Source organism: Dipodomys ordii, unplaced genomic scaffold (genome assembly GCF_000151885.1).
Source record: "Dipodomys ordii isolate 6190 unplaced genomic scaffold, Dord_2.0 Scaffold29, whole genome shotgun sequence".
Lineage (NCBI taxonomy): Eukaryota > Metazoa > Chordata > Mammalia > Rodentia > Heteromyidae > Dipodomys > Dipodomys ordii.
The window spans coordinates 3,272,532-3,292,802 of record NW_012267245.1 but is presented as its reverse complement, the minus strand read 5'-3'; the positions used below and the strand labels follow the sequence as shown (position 1 = coordinate 3,292,802).

Below are 20,271 nucleotides of genomic sequence, written 5' to 3'. Positions count from 1 at the left end.
TGAGATGTGAGGATCCTGGTTCAAAGCCAACCGGGGCAGAAAGACCGTAAGACTCATCTCCAGTGAACCACCAGAAAACCAGAAGTGGCGCTGTGGCTCAAGTGGTAGAGTGCCCACCTTGAGCTGAAGAGCTGAGGGACAGCGCCCAGGCCCAGAGTTCAAGCCCTATGACCGACACCCCCCCCCGCCCAAAAAGTAGAGATACATCCTGAGGGCCCCAAGAATTTCCAGACACTGAGCCTTCCTAGGTGACAGGAGCCGTATAGCTGGGAATGGAGTGGGGTGGAGGGAGGTGATGTGCAGAGCAGACCGCACAAGGAACCGCATGCACCCCATTGGCAGAATAATAATTATTATTATTATAGTAACAATATCATACATTCAGGACAAACCCAGCTGTCCCCAGCCAACCATGAGATCTGTATGTACAGTGGATTCTATGTGGCCAGCAGGAGGCGCTGCCCACCTGTGCCCCCAGGGGCCCAGCCCCTCCTCCTACGGATACTTGGCACAGGTCAGGGAGGCTGGCACTGCCAACGCCATCCCTCCATGCTGGGTACCCCAAAGGGGCTACGCCCACCTTCATCCCGGGGCCGGGCTGCAGCTGTGGCGGGGAGGGGTGGCCTCTCTGAATTCCCTCCCCCTCTTCCTCCTCCCACGGGCCTGCCCATGACAGGAGGGGACCAGGGACATTCGGGGTACAGATAGAGCATGCAGAGTGGACCCATCGCATGCTTGGCCCGCTAGGCGCCATGCAGCTGGCCTAGGATCGTTATACAGGTGTCAGAGAGCTGAATGGGCAGGGGGGCTCACGGAGCCCCCCTTGGGCTGGGCCTCTGATTCAGTCTGTGGTAGGGTCTCCTGGGAGCTGGGTCTGGGGGCAGGCAGCTGCAGGAATTCCGGAAGCACCAGGTCCTCTTTTCGAAGAAGGCCCCTCTGGTCATGGGCTCCGCTGCTCTGTACTCGATTCAGGAGCTCCACCAAGCCTAGGGAGGGGGTGGGCCATGGAAATCAGAAAGCTCGTGTGTGTGTGTGTGTGTGTGTGTGTGTGTGTGTGTGTGTGTGTGATTGGAGATAAGTGTCTCACAGCTGGGCACCTATGACTCACACTTGTCATCCTAGCTACTCAGGAGACTGAGATCTGAGGATCATCGTTCAAAGCCAGCCTGGGCAGGAACATCGTGAGACTCTTCTCTGCAATGAACCACCAGAAAACTGGAAGTGGTGCTGTGGCTCAAGTGGTAGAGCGCCCACCTTGAACTGAAGAGCTCAGGGACAGCGCCCAGGCCCAGAGTTCAAGCCCCATGCCCCACCAAAAAAAAAAAAAAAAGAGAGTCTCAGAGACTTTCCTTCCCTGGGCTGGCGTTGAACTGCAGTCCTCAGATCTCAGCCTCCTGAATAGCTAGGATGACAGGTATAAGCCTCTGGGACCTGGCTAGGAAGCCAGATTTCACTGCTTTACTGGCCCCAGCACGGATGACCTCTCCAAACCCTCTTGTGCCAGCCCCAATGGCACAAGCCCTCTCTGCCTTAGTTCAAGGCTCCCTAATGACACGGTCAGTGATTTCCCCAATCCTCCTTGTCCAGTCTCTCTAATCCCTTGCCCCGATCTCCCCCCACCCCCGCCCCAGCCACCCCCTTTCCAGGTACCTTCGATGTCAAAGGTCTGTCGTTTCTCGGCCGAACTACTGGGTGCCTCCACTAGTGAACTGGGGGGCAGAGAAGAGGCGTGCATGGCCTTGTTCTGGGATCTGGAAGGACATCCCTGTAAGAGTGTGGGGGGTCACAGCCACAATCAGGAGGTGCGGCCAGAGGCAGCAGGCGCAAGAAGGCACCCCAAGGGCAAGACTGCCCACCTGGCTGCTGCTGCAGGAGGCCGTGTGGCTGGCATCCCCGATCTTCACACCTGCAAGGAAGAGCACCAGGGGTGGTGATGATGATGATGATGATTTCCCCCCTTCCATTTGGAACCCAAATCAAGTCCCAGGGGGATCATCCAGGTTCTTTACCTGGGAGTGTGTCCAAAATCAGTCGCTGGCCAGACACTGAGCTTACTAGCTTCTCCAGATCCAGAGGCTGCTTCTCACCTGGCTGAGGGGATGGGTCAGCTGCCCATGTGGCACAGAAGCCCTCCCCTCCCCATCCAGGCCCCACCCCGTCCCCTCCTGCCCCTCCCCGCAGCAGGACCCCCCCCCCCCGCAGCTCACCCGGTGCACTGCCACCTGCTCCAAGCTTAGGCCGTGCTTCGCCAGGATGGGCTGCAGCGCTTCCTGCAGCCGCTTGCTGGGCTTGGCCGAGATCCGCACCACGCGCTCCAGCGTGGACAAGTCCAGCCTGCAGGGGACCCTGGGGCTGCAGAGCGCGGGAGAGCCAGGCCGCAGCCCTCCCCGGGTGGGCGGGGCCAGCCCAAGGGAGTGGGCGGGGCTTCAGAAGGGGCGTGGCCGCAGCACCAGGGGCGGGGCTCCAGACAGGGGCGTGGCTGCCAGCACCAGGGGGCGGGGCTCCAGACAGAGGCGGGGCTGCCAGCACCAGGGGGCGGGCTTCTAATACAAGAGGGCGGGGCTCGGCTTTGTCCGGATAAGGTGGGAAGGCACTGGGCGGGGCTTCGAGCGCCAGGGGCGGGGTTTCTGACGCCAGGGGGCGTGGCTCGAGAAGAGCAGAGGGGACCAGAGGACCTTGCTCTGCTGAGTGATCAAGATCGTTTTGGCCTTCTGGGGTGGAGGATGGGAGGAGAACTCACTCGAAGGTGATCCTGGTCTCCAGCCGCACTTCCTGGTCCGCCAGCACAGTGCAATCCTGATCCAGGACCAGGGCCTTCTGCAGACCACCGGGCAAGATCTGAGGGCCCCTCCCCGACCCCAGCCACCCCTGGGGTCCCCGAGAACCACCTTTCTTGCCTACTGTGGCCTCTAATGGGGATCGGGCCTGTCAGCCTAGCTACTCAGGAGGCTGACATCTGAGGACTGAGGTTTGAAGCCAGTCTGGGGGCAACAAAGTCCCTCAGGGACTCTTTATCACCAATAAACCCCAGTGGGGGGGGGGAAGGCAGAAGTGAAGCTGTGGTGGCTCAAGTGGTAGAGCACCAGCCTTGAGCCCAAAAAGCAAAGGGACAATGTCCTAAGCCCCTGTACCAGCCCCAAAGTAAGTTAAATCAAGATAAAATAAGAATAAATGCTGACTGCCCAGACTTACTCCCCAACAGAAGCGCTCTGGCCTGTGCCATTCCTAAATGGGAGGGGGGGCGGCCTCTCCCAGACAGCCGGCTTGCGCTTGCCGCAGGGACAGGTGGAATGTGGGTGGTGAAGTTATATTTAGCCGGCACAAAAACCCATCTGGGCTGTTGTCAGCTGCTTTGGTGGCCTGAGACAGTTGGCAGAGTCTCCCTTACTGCTGTCCTCACACCCCACGCTCCAGGTCCCCAAACTTGTCCCCCCCCCCAAGTACCCAGCTTGCAGGCCTTTGCTTAAGTTGTTCCCTTGGCTTCGAGTGTCCTCCCCCACATTTTGTCTGCCAGACAAAATCCTCTCCGTCCATGTCACCTGCTGCTGCTTCTATGAAGGCTTCATAGAAGAAATGTTTACCCATTCCCCAGATAACTACTTCTAGAAGTTTCAGTCCTCCTTCTAATTATGTCCTGTAGGGCTCACCTTCAGTCTGTGGGCCTGGAGGAATGGATTTGGGCGCCAGTCCTTCTACTTACTTACCTTCTCCAGGCCTTAGGACTTGTCTACTAAGTAAATGGATTCCTGATGGTGTCTGAGGTCAGCATTATTCCTCCCCACATCCTTGCTGAATGGTTTAAAGACTAGTTTTCAGCCAGGCGCCAGTGGCTCACACCTGTCATCCTAGCTACTCAGGATGCTGAGATCTGAGGATCACAGGTCAAAGCCAGCCTGGGCAGAAAAATCTGTGAGACTTTTCTCTCCAATGAACCACCAGAAAACTGGAAGTGGTGCTGTGGCTCAAGTGGTAGAGCGCTTGCCTTGAGCACAAAAGCTCAGGAACAGTGCCGAGGCTCTGGCTTCAAGCCCCATGCCTGGCCTCCCTCTCCTCCAAATAAAAGAACATTGGTTGGGTTCAGGTGACTAGAAATGGACGTAGGGGCCTGGGAATGTGGCTTAGTGGTAGCGTGCTTGCCTAGCATGCAAAAAGCCTTAGGTTTGATTCCTCAGTACCACATAAATGGAAAAAGCCAAAAGTGACGCTGTGGCTCAAGTGGTAGAGTGCTAGCCTTGAGCAAAAGAAGCTCAGGGACAGCGCCCAGGCCCTGAGTTCAAGCCCCAGGACTGGCCAAAAAAAAAAAAAAGAAAGAAAAGAAAGAGTCACTCAGGATCAGGAAGAGTTTAGAATGAGGAGCAGGGAAGGTAAGGTTGCCCACCTGCTCATTGCCCATCAGGTAGACTTTGATGTCGGGTAGAGAGAGCCCTCGCTTCTCACAGATGCCAGCAAGCATGTCTCGGATGGTGAGGCCGGATCGGGCCAAGGCCAAGGAGGCTGTGCCATCCGGGAGGTACACGCAGCAGTATTTTCCTGGACGGCTTTCGCTGTCCCCTTCGGTGCTCCCAATGCTCTTCCTGTGGCTCTGGTTCTGAGGTACAAGTAGGGGGGTGGAGGTTATATGTATACATGCCAAGGTGTGCAGAGGACAGACAGGTGTGTGGAGACTGGTAAACTGCCTGGGGGCACACACACACACACACACACACACACATTCAAGCACACATCTGGAGCCAAGCCAAAATGTCCTCCTCCAGGTGCATGACAGGTCCACCCACTGACCACACCTAGGCCTGCACATGCGCACAGGTGTCTGTGCACCCCCCCCAGAACATACATGTGTGGGCCAATAGCGTGATGACAGGAAGAAAGGAAGGGGGAAGCACAGCCAGGAAGGAAAGTGAGGACCGAGCCAGAAGCGTGCCTCATTTCCCCAGCATTTGGCTCACCTCAGATCTGTTGGCAAAGGCAAGGAAACCCAGGTCTAGACTGGCAGACGAATTTAGGGAACCCTGAGACTCTCGGCGTAAGGCTAAGCTCGTAGTACCTCCTGTCAGCTCTAGGAGAGAAGGAGAAGGAAATGGGAAGAGTCCCTCTGTCCCTCACCCCATCCCTGCGATGAGACATCAGCAGGTGGATTTTGGTTGGGGGGAGACCCCACACTTCTGGGGTCTGGCCTGGGAACAGAACCACCTTGGAGAATGAATGAGATGACCTTGAGGAGTTATTTGTGTGTGTGTGTGTGTGTGTGTGTGTGTGTGGATACTGGGGCTTGAACTCAGGGCCTGGGTGCTGTCCCTTAGCTTTTTGCACAGAGCAAGCACTCTACCACTTTGAACCACAATTCCACTTCTGGATTTTATTTATTTATTTATTTTTTGGGTCCAGTCGTGGGGCCTGAACTCTGGGCCTGGGCGCTGTCCCTCAGCTCTTCAGCTCAAGGCTAGCGCTCTACCACTTGAGCCACAGCGCCATTTCTCACTTTTTGCTTATGTGGTGCTGAGGAATCGAACCCAGGGCCTCAGGCATGCAAGGCAAGCGCTCTACCACTGAGCCACCTTCCCAGCCCCTGGATTTTTTTTTTTAAGTGTTTCCTTGGAGGTAAGAGTCTCACACAGATTCTTCCTGCCCATGCCTGGCTTCGAACCAGGATCCTTCAGATGGGTTAACCCTGGGGAGCAAACGGGATTACAGGCGTGAGTGCTCCGTAGCTCCAGGGCCGACTGGATCTTGCATTCATGTTGTAGTCCGTGAGCCCAGTAGAAGCCAAGGGCGGCACCAACTCGGGTACCCGCCCCCCCCCGCCCCTCCCCTCCCTCCAGGGCCTCACCTCTGCGGAAGGACTTGCGGAGCGGGCGGCCCCCGGGACCCTCGGCCGCCGGCAGCTGCCCCAGCTCCTCCACGCCCAGCGGCAGCGACTTCCCCGGCTTCAGCTTGGGCTTCTGCGGGTACAGCACAGGCTCCGGTGCCCAGCCCTCGCGCAGATCGCGGGGCTCGCACCCGCAGCTCTGCATCCAGGGGCGTCTCCTCTTGCAGGGTGCTCCCCTCGCCCCCGACTCCTCCCCCCGCCCCGCCCCCCGCCCCGGGCCTCGGGTCCCCCACCTTCCTTGCCGTGTCCGGGCTGCCCAGGCGCGTGGAGCCCGGTTCCCGCAGGGGCCGTCCTTCCGCCTCGGCCAGGAGGCACTCGCGGTACAGCGGGGACTTGACGAAGCGCGCGTAGCTGTCGAACTTCATCAGGTTGAAGATCTGCAGGGCCAGCCCGGGCGGGGGTGACGGAGAATCAGGGCTTCCCTAAATTCAGCTGCCCTGCAGGTTAGGCAGCTGGCCCCGCCCCCAAGCCCTGGAGGGAGGCACTGACCACGCCCCTAAGCTTGGCCACGCCCATATACTTAGTTAAGCCACGCCCCAAGCCCCTGGAGGGAGACCTTGGCCACGCCTCCGATCTTAGTCACGCCCACATATTCAGTTAAGCCACGCCCAAAGTCATGGAGGGAGACCCTGGCCCCGCCCACAGCAGCTCCCAACACCTGCTTCTCGCCCTGGCCGCGCCCCTACCCTTGGACACGCCCACGAGCTCATTTAGGCCCGCCCCTATCTCTAGAGGAATGCCCTGGCCCCGCCCAGATCAGCTCCTGACACCTACTTCTCTCCCTGGTCCCTCCTCAAACCCTGGGGGAAGATCTGGCCCTGCCCCTACTCTTGGCCACGCCTACTATCTCAGTTAGACCCCGCCCCAACTCATGAAGGGAGCCCTTGGCCCCGCCCAGACCAGTTCCCGACACCTACTTCTCGCCCTGGCCGCGCCCCTACCCTTGGACACGCCCACGAGCTCGTTTAGGCCCCGCCCCTACATAGAGAGGAAGGGCCTGGCCGCGCCCCATATAGGCCACGCCCGCGATCTGAAGTAGGCCCCGCCCCTTGTTCCATTCACCTCGGCTTCTGCTTAGGCGCCTCTGAGCCCTACCGGCTCGGCCCAGGCTCCGCCCCTGGGTCTGACCACGCCCCCTCTGGATTCCTGTCTCCTCAAGCCACGCCCTCCCGGCCTACACCTCCGCCCGGCCCCGCGCACCTGCAGCTGCTGTGCCCGGAACATGTCCGGGCGGGGCTGTGCCAGCACCTCCTCGCCGAGCCAGGCCTGCCGGTCGATGTTCACCGGGCTCAGAGCCTGGCTGGACAGGAACTCCTGGTAGATGTTGCGGGCCTCCTGAGCGAGCTGGGGGAGGGGGGCCAGGCGGAGGTCAGGGGGGCACAGGCCCAGGCGGGCTTCCCAGCCTTCCGCAGCCCTCTCCTTCTCCCCCCACCTGCTGGGTGTCGCTGGCCGGGATCTGCTGGAAACGCTCACAGGCCTTCCAGAAAGTCACGTTCTCGGCGCTGAACTCCTTCTTCAGGAACTCCTGGGGGGGAGGGAGAGGAGAGGAGGGAGGGGAGGGCAGGGGGGGGAGGGAGGAGGAAGAGGCCTGTCAGACACAATCTGTATCAGGGGACGTGTTCAAAACACTGGGACAGACGCAGGGCCAAGAGACCAGACAGACAGATGGTGCCAGATCCTGAGACACAGGGAGAGAAAAGCATCAGCAGAGCCCAGGACAGAGAGAAGGAAAGGATGCTTCCAGCCGGGAGGAGAGGGAGCCAGGGAAGGGCTGGCTGAGGGGTGCCCGGTTGCAGAGGCCCACTCTGGCCAGCTTGGAGCTCGCGTGCATGCCCCTGCCTGCCTCCCTCTGCCCTAACCCATCCCACCCCACCCCATCCCACCCCAGGATTTACGGTGAAGTAAGCCAGGCCCAATGGATCTTGCAGCAACCTCTCGAAGGAGAGGGCCCAGCTGGCCACAGGCTGCTCCTCGGGAAAGGGGCTGCTGGCACCACTGGGGAGGCTGTGGATGCTCAGGGAACTGCCTTTGCTCTCCTTCTGGCTCAAGGACCCTGTGGTGCTGCTCAGCTCTGTAGGGGGGGATGGGCAAGCAGAAGGTGAGTCTCCCCCCCCCCCACCTCCCCAGTCATCCATCTGTTCTGCAGGTCCATTCCTATTTTCACCTCCCTCCACCCCCCAACCAGGTCTTCTTCACACATTCTGTCACTTACCTCCATCCGAGACAGCCAGAACCTAGGAGAGACCAGATCGGGTAGAAAGTCAGAGCAGAGCCCGAGGAGGAACAAATCAAGAGACATAGTTCTAGCCAGGCACCTGCGGCTCACGCCTTTCATCCTGGCTACTCAGGAGGCTGAGATCTGAGGATTGAGGTTCAAAGCCAGCCCAGGCAGGAAAGTCTATAAGACTCATGAACCATCAGAAAACCAGAAGTGGCGCTGTGGCTCAAGTGGTAGAGCACTTGCCTTGAACTGAAGAGCTGAGGGACAGCGCCCAGGCCCAGAGTTCAAGCCCCGTGACCAACAACAAAAACAAAGAGACACAGTTCTGGGCTTGGCTACCCTGGGGACTGGAAACTTTTCTTCTCCACCTGAAGCCTCATGCTGGATGCCCCTAGCTAGTCATTGCTCGGTCAGGGATTTGCTCAGGCTGTCCTGGCTCCTATTCCAACACATGCCAATCAGTGTGTGCTGGGAATGCATGCAAAATACCTTCAAATGGCCCCATTCCTTTCCTTCCCCCCAGCCTCTGCTGAGGGAGCCCAAGTGTGGATAGACTCTGTGTGTATATGTGTGTGTGTGTGTGTGTGTATACACTTGCACGCGCTGGTATTGGGGCTTGAACTCAGGGCCAAGGCACTCTCCCTTAGCTTTTTTTTTTTTTTTGGCTCACGGCAACTCTACCACTCTTTTTTTTGTCAGTTGTGGGGCTTGAACTCTGGGCCTGGGCGCTGTCCCTCAGCTCTTCAGTTCAAGACTGGTGCTCTACCACTTGAACCACAGCACCAGTTCCGGTTTCCTGGTGGTTTATTGGAGATAAGAGTCTCACGGAATTTCCTGCCCAGGCTGGTTTTGAACTGCGATCCTCAGATCTCAGCCTCCTGTGTAGCTAGGATGACAGGCGTGAGCCACCGGTGCCCAGCTCCACTTCTGGCTTTTTGCTGGTTAATTGGAGATAAATGTCTTATGGACTTTCTGCCCAGACTGGCTTTCAAATATGATCCTCAGATCTCAGCCTCCTGAGTAGCTAGCATTCCAGACATGAGCCACCAACCCCCCCCCCCACTGCAATCTGTACACAGACTTTAATACTTTCCCACTTGCTAAGCTGTGTGACTCTGGGAAAATCCATTCACTTGGTGGCTTCCATCTGTAAACAAGGGATGGTGCTAAAAATAGTAATGTCCTCAGCAGGCCACTACAAAGATGGAATCTGTGCATACTCTATTTATAGCATAGAGAGCAGTGGCCAGTGTGTAATGGCTGGATCCGAGCTTGCTATTGGAAGGAGAGGTGTTTTAGTAGCCAATAATCTCATTGCAACTGCTTCCCCTTGGCCTACCAGTTCTTCCGCAGGGCCCACCCCTTTGTACACAGCAGGGTTTTAGATCCACCCAGGATTCAGGGGCGGGGCAGGCTCTCTATTTCTCACAAGCTTCTAGGTCATGCTGATGACCTGGAAGGCCAGTTCAACCCTCTTCCACAAAGCACACACACTCTTAACGTCCCTGTTAATGCCAGCCCTTAATGGAGACAAAAACCATCCTCTGGGAATGACTCTGGAAGTCCCCCTTTGCCCCCCACTCTGTGTCCCTCCTTGGGTCTGTCTTGGACCCTTTGTCCCTCACTCTAAATCTCCAGCTTTAACCACACACAGACAACCCTTGGCTAATATCACCCCCCCCCAAACTCAGCCAATCCCAAGTGGAAATCCCTTCTCTTCCTACCAGAGTACAAGGCTGAAATGCAGCTGGCTCACACTTGCAATCCGAGCTACCCAGGAGGCTGAGATCAGAGGATCACAGTTCAAAGCCAGCCTGGGCAAGAAGGTACATGAGACTTTTATCTCCAATGAACCACCCCCAAACCAGAAGTGGAGCTGCGGCTCAAGTGGTAGAGCGCCAGCCCTGCGCATAAGAGGCTAAAAGGACAGAGTTCAGGCCCTGAGTTCAAGCCTAGTACCCACCCCACCCCTTAAATAGGCATACAGAACTGAAAATAACTGTTGTTGTTGTTGTTTGGGGGGTGTCTAACGTTACAACCTTGGGCTCCCCGCCTTGGATGAGCCCCATCTTCCATCTGCAGCATGAGGTAAGAAGCGACTGAGCAGAAGGGAAAGTTAGTGCCTTTCCCGGGCCTCCCATCCCCTCCCTGACCTGCACCATCCAATCATGCCCGCCCCCCCCCCCATCTCAGCGCCTCCCACGGCTGCAGGAAATGCCCTCCTTCCTGGGGGCGGGGGGGGGGCTCCCGGAGCCAGGGAGGCAATGTCCCTTGCCATTTAGCACCTGCCTGCACCCCGTGGTGTGTTCTTCTTCCCACCCCACCCCACCGCCCCCCTGCTAAGCAGCTGTATTCCCAGCTCCAGAGACTCTGCCACTACTGTCTTCACCCCCTCCAATTTCCCCAGGGATCATCACCCACTGCACCCTCTTCTCCCCCAGAGGCTGCCTGCTGTGCTCCAGCCTCAAATCAGCCTTGTTCTTCTCTCTCTCTCTTTCTTTCTTGCCTTGAACTCTGGGCCTGGGCGCTGTCCCTCAGCTCTTCAGCTCAAGGCTCTACCACCTGAGCCACAGCACCACTTCCGGTTTTCTGCATGGTTTATTGGAGATAAGAGTCTCAAGGTCTTTCCTGCCCGGGCTGGCTTTGAACTGTGATCCTCCTATCTCAGCCTCCTGAGGAGCTGGGATTTACAAGCGTGAGCCACTGACACCTGGCCGCTCAGAGGCTTGATGTCTACATTCGGTTTAATCAAAGGTCCATGTCCTTAAGTAGGGCTGGCTCCCGGATCCCTCCCCTCTCAGCTGTCCTATCTGGGTCCTGAGTCTCTGCTCTTAGGTTGCCGTTGCTAGGTGACAGTTAAAACCCACCTGGGCCTGACTAATGAACCCCTTCAACATCACCCATTTCCCTCCCCCTCACCTCCCCCCTATACCTCATCAAACTTTTCTATTTTTCCTGCACCCTACACACGCCTGCTTCTCCTGCCTCATTTTCCCTCTGCCTTGAGTACCTGCTGCAGCAATGCTCTCCCCCCCCTCCCCCCGTACATATCAGGCATCTCTGAGTACAGGTCTTCTGAACTATCCTTCCCTTCACACCTCTACCCATCACATCCAGGAGCTGGCCCTTAGCTTGTTCTACTCAAAGTTGGTGCTCTACCATGTGACTCACACCTACACTTCATTTTTTTTTTTGGTGGTTCATTGGAAATAAGTATCTCAGGGACAGCCAGGCACTGGCGGCTCACGCCTGTCATCCTAGCTAATCAGGAGGCTGAGACCTGAGGATCGCAGTTCAAAGCCAGCCCGGGCAGGAAAAGTCCATGAGACTCTTATCTCCAATGAACCACCAGAAAGTGGTAGAGCACTTGCCTTGAGCTGAAGAGCTGAGGGACAGCGTCCAGGCCCAGAGTTCAAGCCCCACGACTGACAAGAAAAAATTTCATGGACTTTCCTGCCCAGGCTGATTTTGAACTGCAATCGTCAGATCTCAGCCTCCTGAGTACCTAGGATGACAGACGTGAGCCACTGGCATGAAGCTCATAGACACATCTCTTAGACCCAGTACTATTCAGTACCCTCTACAGAGGGCTGGCTGCTGGCCAATCCAACACTTATGGCTGCCTCCTGAATGTCTTGATTCTATCCTCTCTTTCCCTATTATCTATAGTTAGTCTGAGCTGATACATGGACAGTGGCTGGGAGCCGGTGGCTCACACCTGTCATCCTAGCTACTCAGGACGCTGAGATCGGAGGATCAAGGTTCAAAGCCAGCCCAGGGAACAAAAGTCTGTGAGACTCTTATCTCCAATGAACCACCAGAAAGCTGGAAGTGGCTCAAGTGGTACAACGCTGGCCTTGAGCTGAAGAGCTGAGGGACAGCACTCAGGCCCAGAGTTCAAGCCTCACAACCCACAAAAAGGAAAAAAAAAATCTAGAGCTGGAAAGGAACAGGGACACAAACTCAATACCAGATCTGATGTTGAGGTACAAATGATTTCCCCTAAGCCTCAGTTTCCCCCTGCCAACACAGCTTCCCCAACCTCCAAGGCTGCCTACAAGCCTGTCTGTGAAAGACGCACCAGCCTGGCTGTGCTCAGAAGTAGCATCTGCACAAAGTGTATATGTGTGTGCGTGTGGGGGGGGTGGTGTTTGCAGAAAATCCTGCTGGCCGGGACTCCAACCTGCACAGACACTGGGCCTGGGGAAGTTGGGCTGAGCAGAGCTGGCCCTGCTCCAACCCCCACCTGACCTCTGCCTTGTTGCAGGAGAAGTGTGAGTAAACAGAGGAAAAGGGGAAGAAAGGCTGAGGAAGGGTGTGGTGGTTATGGACACCCCCAGATCCACCATCGGGGGGTGGGGTCTTCAGAGGAGGCAAAAGGGGGATCTGCTGATCTCTGAGGAGGCGAAGAGAGGAGGAGGGGCTTACTCTCCTACCAGCCCTGGTTTCAACTCGATCATTCTGTCTCTATCCTCCCAGAGAGATACTGCTTCTCCCACCTTACAGATGAGGAAACCGAGGTTCAAACAGATCATACGGAGGGGGGAAGCAGAAATGCCTCAGAAGCTTCCATGGCTTGTCTCTGGAGCCTAAGGTCTCCCCCTATCTTCCCATCTTCCTGCATGCTTGCCATCTGTGGAAAGGGAAGCTTTGAGGCCCAAGGTCTTAAAATCTGGGACAGGAATAAGACCGAGGCCAATGGTGTGTTGTGTGTGTGTGTGTGTGTGTGTGTGTGTGTGTGTGTGATTTATGGAGCATCTTTGTTTTGTATGTGTGCTGGTATCGGGGCTCAAGGCTCAAGGAATTGGGGCTCACTGGAGCCACAGCTCCATCTCCAACTTTTTGGTGGTTCACCGGAGATAAAGAATCTTAGGGACTTTGCTGCCCATGCGGGCTTTGAACTGTGATCCTCACATCTCAGCCTCCTGAGTAGCTGCGGTAGGATTCAGCCAGGGCCTGAATCTCCTGTACTATGATCTCATCTTTGAGGCTCTGAACCTCTCTGGGGATGTTACCCAATGTGGTTCCTTCCATGGGAGCCAGTCCTGTGACACTAAGCTGGCCATCAAGCTGTGGCCACTTGGCATCAACATCCAGTCTCAGGGCTGGGAAGGTGGCTCAGTGGTAGAGTCCTTGCCTTGCATGCATGAGATCTTCAGATCTCAGCCTCCTGAGTAGCTAGGATGACAGATGTGAGCCACTGGTGTCCGGCAACCACTTCTTGAGCTATACCTCTACTTCTGGCTTTTGGCTGGAACCTGGGAGATAAGTTTCATGGATTTTTCTTACCTGGGCTGGCTTTGAACTGTGACCCTCAGATCTCAGCCTCTTTTCCTTTTATTCTTTTTTTTTTTTTCGCCAGTTCTGGGGCTTAAATTCAGGGCCTGGTTGCTACCCCTGAGCCTCTTTGTGCTCAAGGCTAGCACTCAACCACTTGAACCACAGCACCACTTCTGGCTTTTTCTGAGTAGTTTATTGGAGAGAAGAGTCTCATGGATTTTCCTGCCCGGGGTTGGCTTGGAATTGGGATCCTTAGATCTCAGTCTCCTGAGTAGCTAGGATGACAGGTGTGAGCCACTAATGCTGGGGGCCCATAGGGTGTGTGTGTGTGTGTGTGTGTGCCGATTGAATGATTGTGCACACAAATGAACTGGATTTGGGGCTCCCTGAAGACACCTCGGGAAGGCGCTGGTATGTGTCTCAAGTGACAGATTTTTTTTTTTTTTGCAATTGCCTGACAAGCGGAATGGCAGGGAAACTGCCTGGCTTGAGAATAAAACTGCCTGGCTTGGGGACAAGGGGTGGTGGTGGCATTGGTTGATAGGAGATGACCAGGATCTGGAAGCGCTAGGGGGAAGGGGAGCGTTTCCAAATGCTGATCGGGTCTTCTTGTCCGCACATCATTTATTCCTGGGTCTCCCTTGGGAGCTAGCTCAGACAGAAGGACACAGACTCCTGGTTCTCAGCCACCTCTCCACCTCCATCCTCACACCCAGTCCCCCACTGAGGGCGACAGCCAAGCCTGGTGCCCCCAAAGTGGCCCACGCGTGAGCCCTGGAATCCTAGGGGAGAGTTCAGACCGGCCCAAGAAGGGCAAAGATTGACCTGTGCATGATCTGGACACCACACAGAGACTAGGGTGCTTTTCAGCTCTCAGTGGGGTAGAGACACCTGTGCCTGGCACTGGAGGGGGCCCAGGCTTAGAGCTGTCTCCAGCCCTCTCCATTTCCCTGCAGTTCAGAATACTGTTGCAGAAGCAATCTAGCTATGCTCCCAAGTGAATCTGACTTGATGGCCTGGACGCCAGGGGAAGGACTAGAAAGGAATCTCACCTCCCTCCTCCAGGCCAGATGGGCTGTTCTCAAACTTTCAAAGTGGGGCTCTAGGGGCTCACACCTGGGATCCTAGCTCCTCAGGAGGCTGAGATCTGAGGATGTGACAGTTCCAAGCCAGCCAGGGCAGGAAAGTCCGTGAGACTCTTACCTCCAATGAACCACCGAACAAAGCCACAAGTGGAGCTGTGGCTCAAGTGGTAGAGCACCAGCCTGGAGTGAAAAAGCTAAAAGACAGTGCTCAGGCCCTGAGTTGAAGCCCCAGTGCCAACACACACACACACACACACACACACACACACACACACACACACACAATGCATTACAAGTCTGTGATCTAACACCAACTGCCCCACCTGCTGAATTACGGAGAAAGGCCGGCCCCTCCCAGGACCGCTCTGGGTGGGGTAACACAGCCAGGGAGCTGTGTAGGACATGGGGATACCCTAGTTCTCGGGGGGGGGGATGCCTAGGGGGGACTGGGGATGGGACAGGCTGAGACTGACCCATCCCTGGGGGCCTCCAGAAGAGGGGGCATCAGTGACTCACAAAAGCTGGTCCTGGACACCTGCGGTGTGGGGTGGATGGGGAGAAGAGGGCTAGGGCTGAGTGAGGGGCAGGCACTTGAGGTACCGTGCAAGTGGCCAAGGGATCCATCCATCTGTTCCCTTGGGGGTGGGGGGTGAAGGCAGCTCCATATGGAGTGAGCCTTAGAGGGTCCAGCCTGCATCTGGACAAGAGGCTATGTCCAATTAGTTCCAAACACCTCTCCCGGGTGGCATGGGACTCTAGAAGGATCCTGGGGGGTTGAGGGCACCGAGTCCCACAGCTGCTGCCTGTACCCAACTTCTCTGGCTTGCCGTGTGCAGCCTGAGCCCCACCCTGGTTGTGCACGCATTTCCCCCCCCCTACTCCCCCCCCCCATCCTCATGGCCCTGGTTCACAGCCCTCACTCACCATGCGCCCATTGGGGACCCCCAGGTGCTTCGGTTTCCCTGGCATCCCGCCGCAGATCACGGGTCCCCGTCTGGGGGGCCACCCACCATGGGGGGGGAGGACCTGTGGGCAGTGCCCGCCTGGAGGCTGGCGCTGTGCAGGGCGGGCGGCGGCCAGAGTCCTGCCGTGCTCTGGCGGGCCCTCACATCCTGAAGCAGTAGCTCACTACCTCTTTTCTCTGCCACAGGAAGTGTTTCTATAGAAACCAAACCACAGAAAGCAGCAGGTCTAAGAGAGAGAGAGAGAGAGAAATAAACGCCTCTTCATACACACCCGCCACGTTCACGCACGCACACACACACACACATGCCCCCAGCACAGGCATGAAGACAGGCATGCGCCACCTGGGCCTAGCACAGTGCCTGGCTCAGCCCAAGAGGCCCCAAGGTCCTGTCTGAGCACGCTGATGTCCGTGGACCCAACACTAGGCAACTTTGAACCTGGCACCCAGCATATACTTATCTCAGATCTACTATGTCCTGGATGTGTGTGTGTGCTCAGTACCCCTGCAGGTACTGTGCAGGGTTCATGTGCAACCTCATCTCTTGCAGGTTTAGGCTGTCACGCATGCACGTGCTCAGGTGTACAGAGACAGGTGGACTCTGTGTGTGTGTGTGTGTGTGTTGGTCCTGGAGCTTTACCTTATGGCCTGGCCACTGTCCCTGAGCTTCTGTGCTCAAGCCTAGTGCTCTATCACTTGAGCTACAGCACCCACTTGTGGAATTTTCTTCTCTTCAGTTGTGGGGCTTGAACTCTTAGACCTGGGTACTAACCTCTGAGCTTTTTGCTCAAGGCTAGAGCTCTACCATTTTGAGCCAAAGCATCACTTCTGGTTTTCTGGTGATTCATTGGAGATGTCTCATGGACTTCTTTGCCTGGACTGGCTTGAACCATGATCCTTAGATCTCAAACTCCTGAGTAGCTAGGATGACACGCATGAGCCATGAGCACTTGGCACTTATAGAGGTTTTGATGATTCACTAGATATAAGAGTCTCACAGACTTTTTTCCTGTCTGGGCTAGTTTTGAACCTTGATCCACAGAGATCAGCTTCCCGAGTAGCTAGGATTACAAGTGTGGGCTACTAGTATCCAACAGGGACTTACGTTCTTGCTTTATTTTTTTTACTCCAAGGCTGGTACTTTACCACTTGAACCACAGCTTCACTCTCAGCTTTTTGATGGTTTATTAGAGATAAGAGTCTCATGGGCTTTCTTGTCTGTGACTGGCTGTGAACCATGATCCTCAGATCTCAGCCTCCTGTAGTAGCTAGGATTCTAGGTGTGAGCCATGGTGCCCAGTTTTCTTCCTAGTTTTCAAATGGCCAACTTTTTGCTGTGTCTTCCTGTGCCAGTGAGCAGAGAAGAAGAAAGCATGCTCTCCCTGTCATGTCTTTTTTTTTTTTTGCCGGTCATGGGGCCTGAACTCAGGCCTGGGTGCTGTCCCTCAGTTCTTCAGCTCAATGGTAGCACTCTACCACTTGAGCCACAGCGCCACTTCTGGCTTTTTCTGCTTATGTGGTGCTGAGGAACTGAACCCAGAGCCTGATGTATGTAAGACAAGCACTCTACCACTGAGCCATCTTCCTAGCCTACTCCTGTCTCATCTGATGTGGGCACTAATCCAATTATAATGGACTCCCTCCTCATAATTTAATTGGCATCAATAGGCTCCATTGCTAACACCCCCAAATACTATCACGTTAGGGGTTAGTGTTTCAATAATCAAGATAAAAGGATTTTTCCCCCTTTTTTCTTTGGGGATAGCTTCTCATTATGTTCGGTAGGCTCTCCTCAGACTCTTGGGCTGAAATGAGCTTCCTGCCTCAGTCTCATGAATTGGCTTCTTTTTCCTTTTTTTTCCTCCTCCTCCTCTTCTTCCTTCCCCTCCTCATCCTCAACCTCCTCCCTCTCCACTGAGGATTGAACCCAAGGCCTTGTTTATGGTGGAGAAGCACTTTACCACTGAGCTACATTCTCAGTCCTAGTATTTCAACAGATGAGTTGGAGGAACTCTAATTCAGATTTTTTTTCCCCAGTAACTACTAGGCGTGAATTCAGGGCTTGTGTGTGTCCCTATCTTTTTATGCCTAAGGCTAGCACTCTACCACTTGAGCTTTTTAAAGGTGGTTAATTGAAGATAAGAGTGTCACAATCTTTTTGACCTGGGCTGGGCTTCAAACTGTGATCCTCTGACCTCAGCTTCCTGAGTAGCTAAGGATTATGGGTACCAGCCACTGTGCTCAGCTTAGTTTGGATCTTAAATGTCTCCCATGTGTTAAAGGTACCGTGTCTCTCTCTGGCACTAAGAACCTTTGAGAGACTGGGTCTATGGGGAGAAAGTCCCCATAAGAAGAGACTCCCCTTAATAAGGATATTGGGACCCTAGTTCCTTTCTTGCTTTGTTTCTTGATTGTCATGAGGCAAAAAGGCCTCCTCAGCTGGGCACCAGTGGCTCACACTTGTCATTCTTGCTCACTCAGGAGACTAAGATCTGAGGATCATAGTTCAAAGCCAGTCTGGGCAGGAAAGTCCATGAATCTCTTATCTTCAATGAACCACCAGAAAACCGAAAGTGGCGCCATGGCTCAAGCGGTAGAGCACTTGCCTTGAGCTGAAGAGCTGAGGGACAGCGCCTAGGCCCAGAGTTCAAGCCCCCCCCCCACTACTAACAACAACAAAAAGGCCTCCTCAGCTACGTGGTCCCACCATGATATATTAGGACCCCCACAGGCCAAAGCAACAATGGCCATGGACCAACAACTCTGAAACGTGTTCTACAACATGCTTACCTTCTTATAAGTGATGAAGGCCGAGCCTACACAGGGGTATGCAAATATTTCGTTTATTACTAGTACCCTCACCCCTCCTTAGCCCTATGAAAGGATCCAGATGAACTTGGATCCTTTAACCTGTCATCAAGGTACCTAACTTTTTATACATTTATGTTCCCTCTACAAGGATTTAACATTTATTTTACTTTTTGTACTGATCATAGGGCTTGAACTCAGAGCCTGGGGCACTTTCTCTGAGCCTTTGTGCTCAAGGCTAGCATTCTACCACTTGAGCCACAGAGCCACTTCCGGCTCTTTCTGTGTATATGGTACTGAGGAATCGAACCCAGGGCTTCATGCATGCTGCTAGGCGAGCACTCTGCCACTGAGCCACATTACCGGCCCCACAGTTAACTGATTTTGGATCCTTCTTCCTTACAGAGGTCTCCATCATCCAGTCACAAAGAATTCAGTCTTCTGCCAGTCTACCCTTCAGTCTTGACACAGTTTTTTCTTTTTCTTTCTCCCTTCCTTTCTCCCTTCCTTCCTTCCTTCCTTTCTTTCTCTCTCTCTCTTTCTTTCTTGTCAGTCATGAGTCTTTGGGCCTGAGTGCTGTCTCTCAGTTCTTCAGCTCAAGGATAGTGCTCTACTCCTTTGAGCCACAGTGCCACTTCCAGTTTTCTGGTATTCACTGGAGATAAGTGTCTCATGGACTTTCCAACCTGGGCTGGCTTGGTACTGCGATCCTCAGATCTCAGCCTCCTGAGTAGCTAGGATGACAGGTGTGAGCCACCAGTGCCCAGCTCAACATAGGTTTTTTTTTTTTTTTTTAATTTTACTTTTGAGATGAAGATTCCATAAATAGCCCAGGCTTGGAAAAAGCCACCATCAGGAATCCCTAAATTCAAGCCTGGCCAAAACAAAAACAAAACAAAAACATTTTGTAGGGGTAATCCTACTCATTTCAATTCAGTTCCAGCCCCTGGACCTCATGTGGGAATATAGACCTAGATTTTCCAATTGTGTGTGTGTGTGTGTGTGTGTGTGTGTGTGTGTGTCCGTCCTCAGGGTCTGGGTGCTATCCCCTGAGCTTTTTCACTCAAGGTGCTCTACCATTTGAACCATAGCACCACTTCTGGCTTTTTCGTAGTAGTTTACTGGAGATCAGAGTTTCACGGACTTTCCTGCCCAGGCTGGCTTCGAACTGTGATCCTCAGATCTCAGGCTTCCTGAGTAGCTGGGATGACAGGCGTTGAGCCAAGGACCCTTAACTGGGGCTTTTAAAGAGGTGTGTGAAAGTAGCTCGGAGATGAGCTTAGGGACGGCTTAAAGGTCCGCCCAGGCTACCCGAGGTGGCTCAGGATGGAGACCTCCTTCAGAGCTGCTTCCACCCCCGACGCCCGGGCTGGGAAACTCACCCTGAGGCCTGACCTGCGGCCTGAAGCCCAGCGCAGGCCAGTCTGCGAGCCCAGCGGCCGCGCGCAGCCCTGGGAACTTCAAGTTCCAGGATGCTCCGCTCCCGAGGCCACGCCCCTCCGCGACCGTCGCTCAAATCATTCCTCCGCTCCTCATTGGCTCCCAGGCCTAACGTGCTGTTCCGTGATTGGTCTCCGGTCTTGTCACTCTAAAAGCTCATTGCCGAGGCCGGCTGACAGGGGTTTAGGAACCTCCAAGATGATGGGAAGGCCCTCGGCCCGGATGGGGGGCTGTCCGACCCCTCCATCCGCGGCCCGCTGCGACTGCGAGGCTTTGCCTTTTAACTCCTCGGCGACCCCGGGGGTTAGAAGGCTTCCGTCCGGAGGCCGTTAGAGAGCACACCCGGAAGGCGGAAGTCGGGGGGCGGAAGTGGCCCAGAGGAGACGGAGGATGGCGGCCGAGCGCTGGTTTTGGCGCTGGGGCTGGGGCCAGCGGTGCCCGGGGAGGCCTGGGCTTCCTGGCCCCGGCCCCGGCCCCGCCACACTTGTCCATTTCCTTCTGCTGCTCGGGTCGGTGGCTGCCGACATCACCGACGGCAACAGTGAGCACCTGAAGCGCGAGCATTCGCTCATCAAACCCTACCAGGGTGAGGCCCGGGGCGGGAAGG

The 20,271-nt window shown here is 55.3% G+C and overlaps 2 protein-coding genes across 2 annotated transcripts in view; one reads left to right on the top strand and one right to left on the bottom strand.

The window, feature by feature from the left end:
• Positions 1–347: 347 nt before the first annotated feature.
• Rgs14 (regulator of G-protein signaling 14) lies at positions 348–15,546 on the bottom strand. The gene is made up of 15 exons (XM_013016123.1): positions 15,377–15,546; positions 8,079–8,100; positions 7,762–7,937; positions 7,299–7,391; positions 7,067–7,210; positions 6,100–6,243; positions 5,828–5,939; positions 4,947–5,056; positions 4,379–4,588; positions 2,741–2,817; positions 2,208–2,334; positions 2,010–2,091; positions 1,857–1,906; positions 1,651–1,765; positions 348–986 (listed from the first exon to the last, which is right to left on the bottom strand). Exons 1-15 carry the CDS (start codon positions 15,419–15,421, stop codon positions 784–786), a joined length of 1,710 nt encoding a protein of 569 aa, XP_012871577.1. The 5' UTR covers positions 15,422–15,546; the 3' UTR covers positions 348–783.
• Positions 15,547–19,832: 4,286 nt separating this feature from the next.
• The window catches only part of Lman2 (lectin, mannose-binding 2), a 15,752-nt gene continuing 15,313 nt past the window's right edge, over positions 19,833–20,271 (top strand). The window contains exon 1 of the mRNA XM_013015989.1: positions 19,833–20,250. Within this exon, the coding sequence (XP_012871443.1) occupies positions 20,055–20,250 (196 nt within the window). The 5' untranslated portion in view covers positions 19,833–20,054. The remainder of the gene's footprint in view (positions 20,251–20,271) is intronic.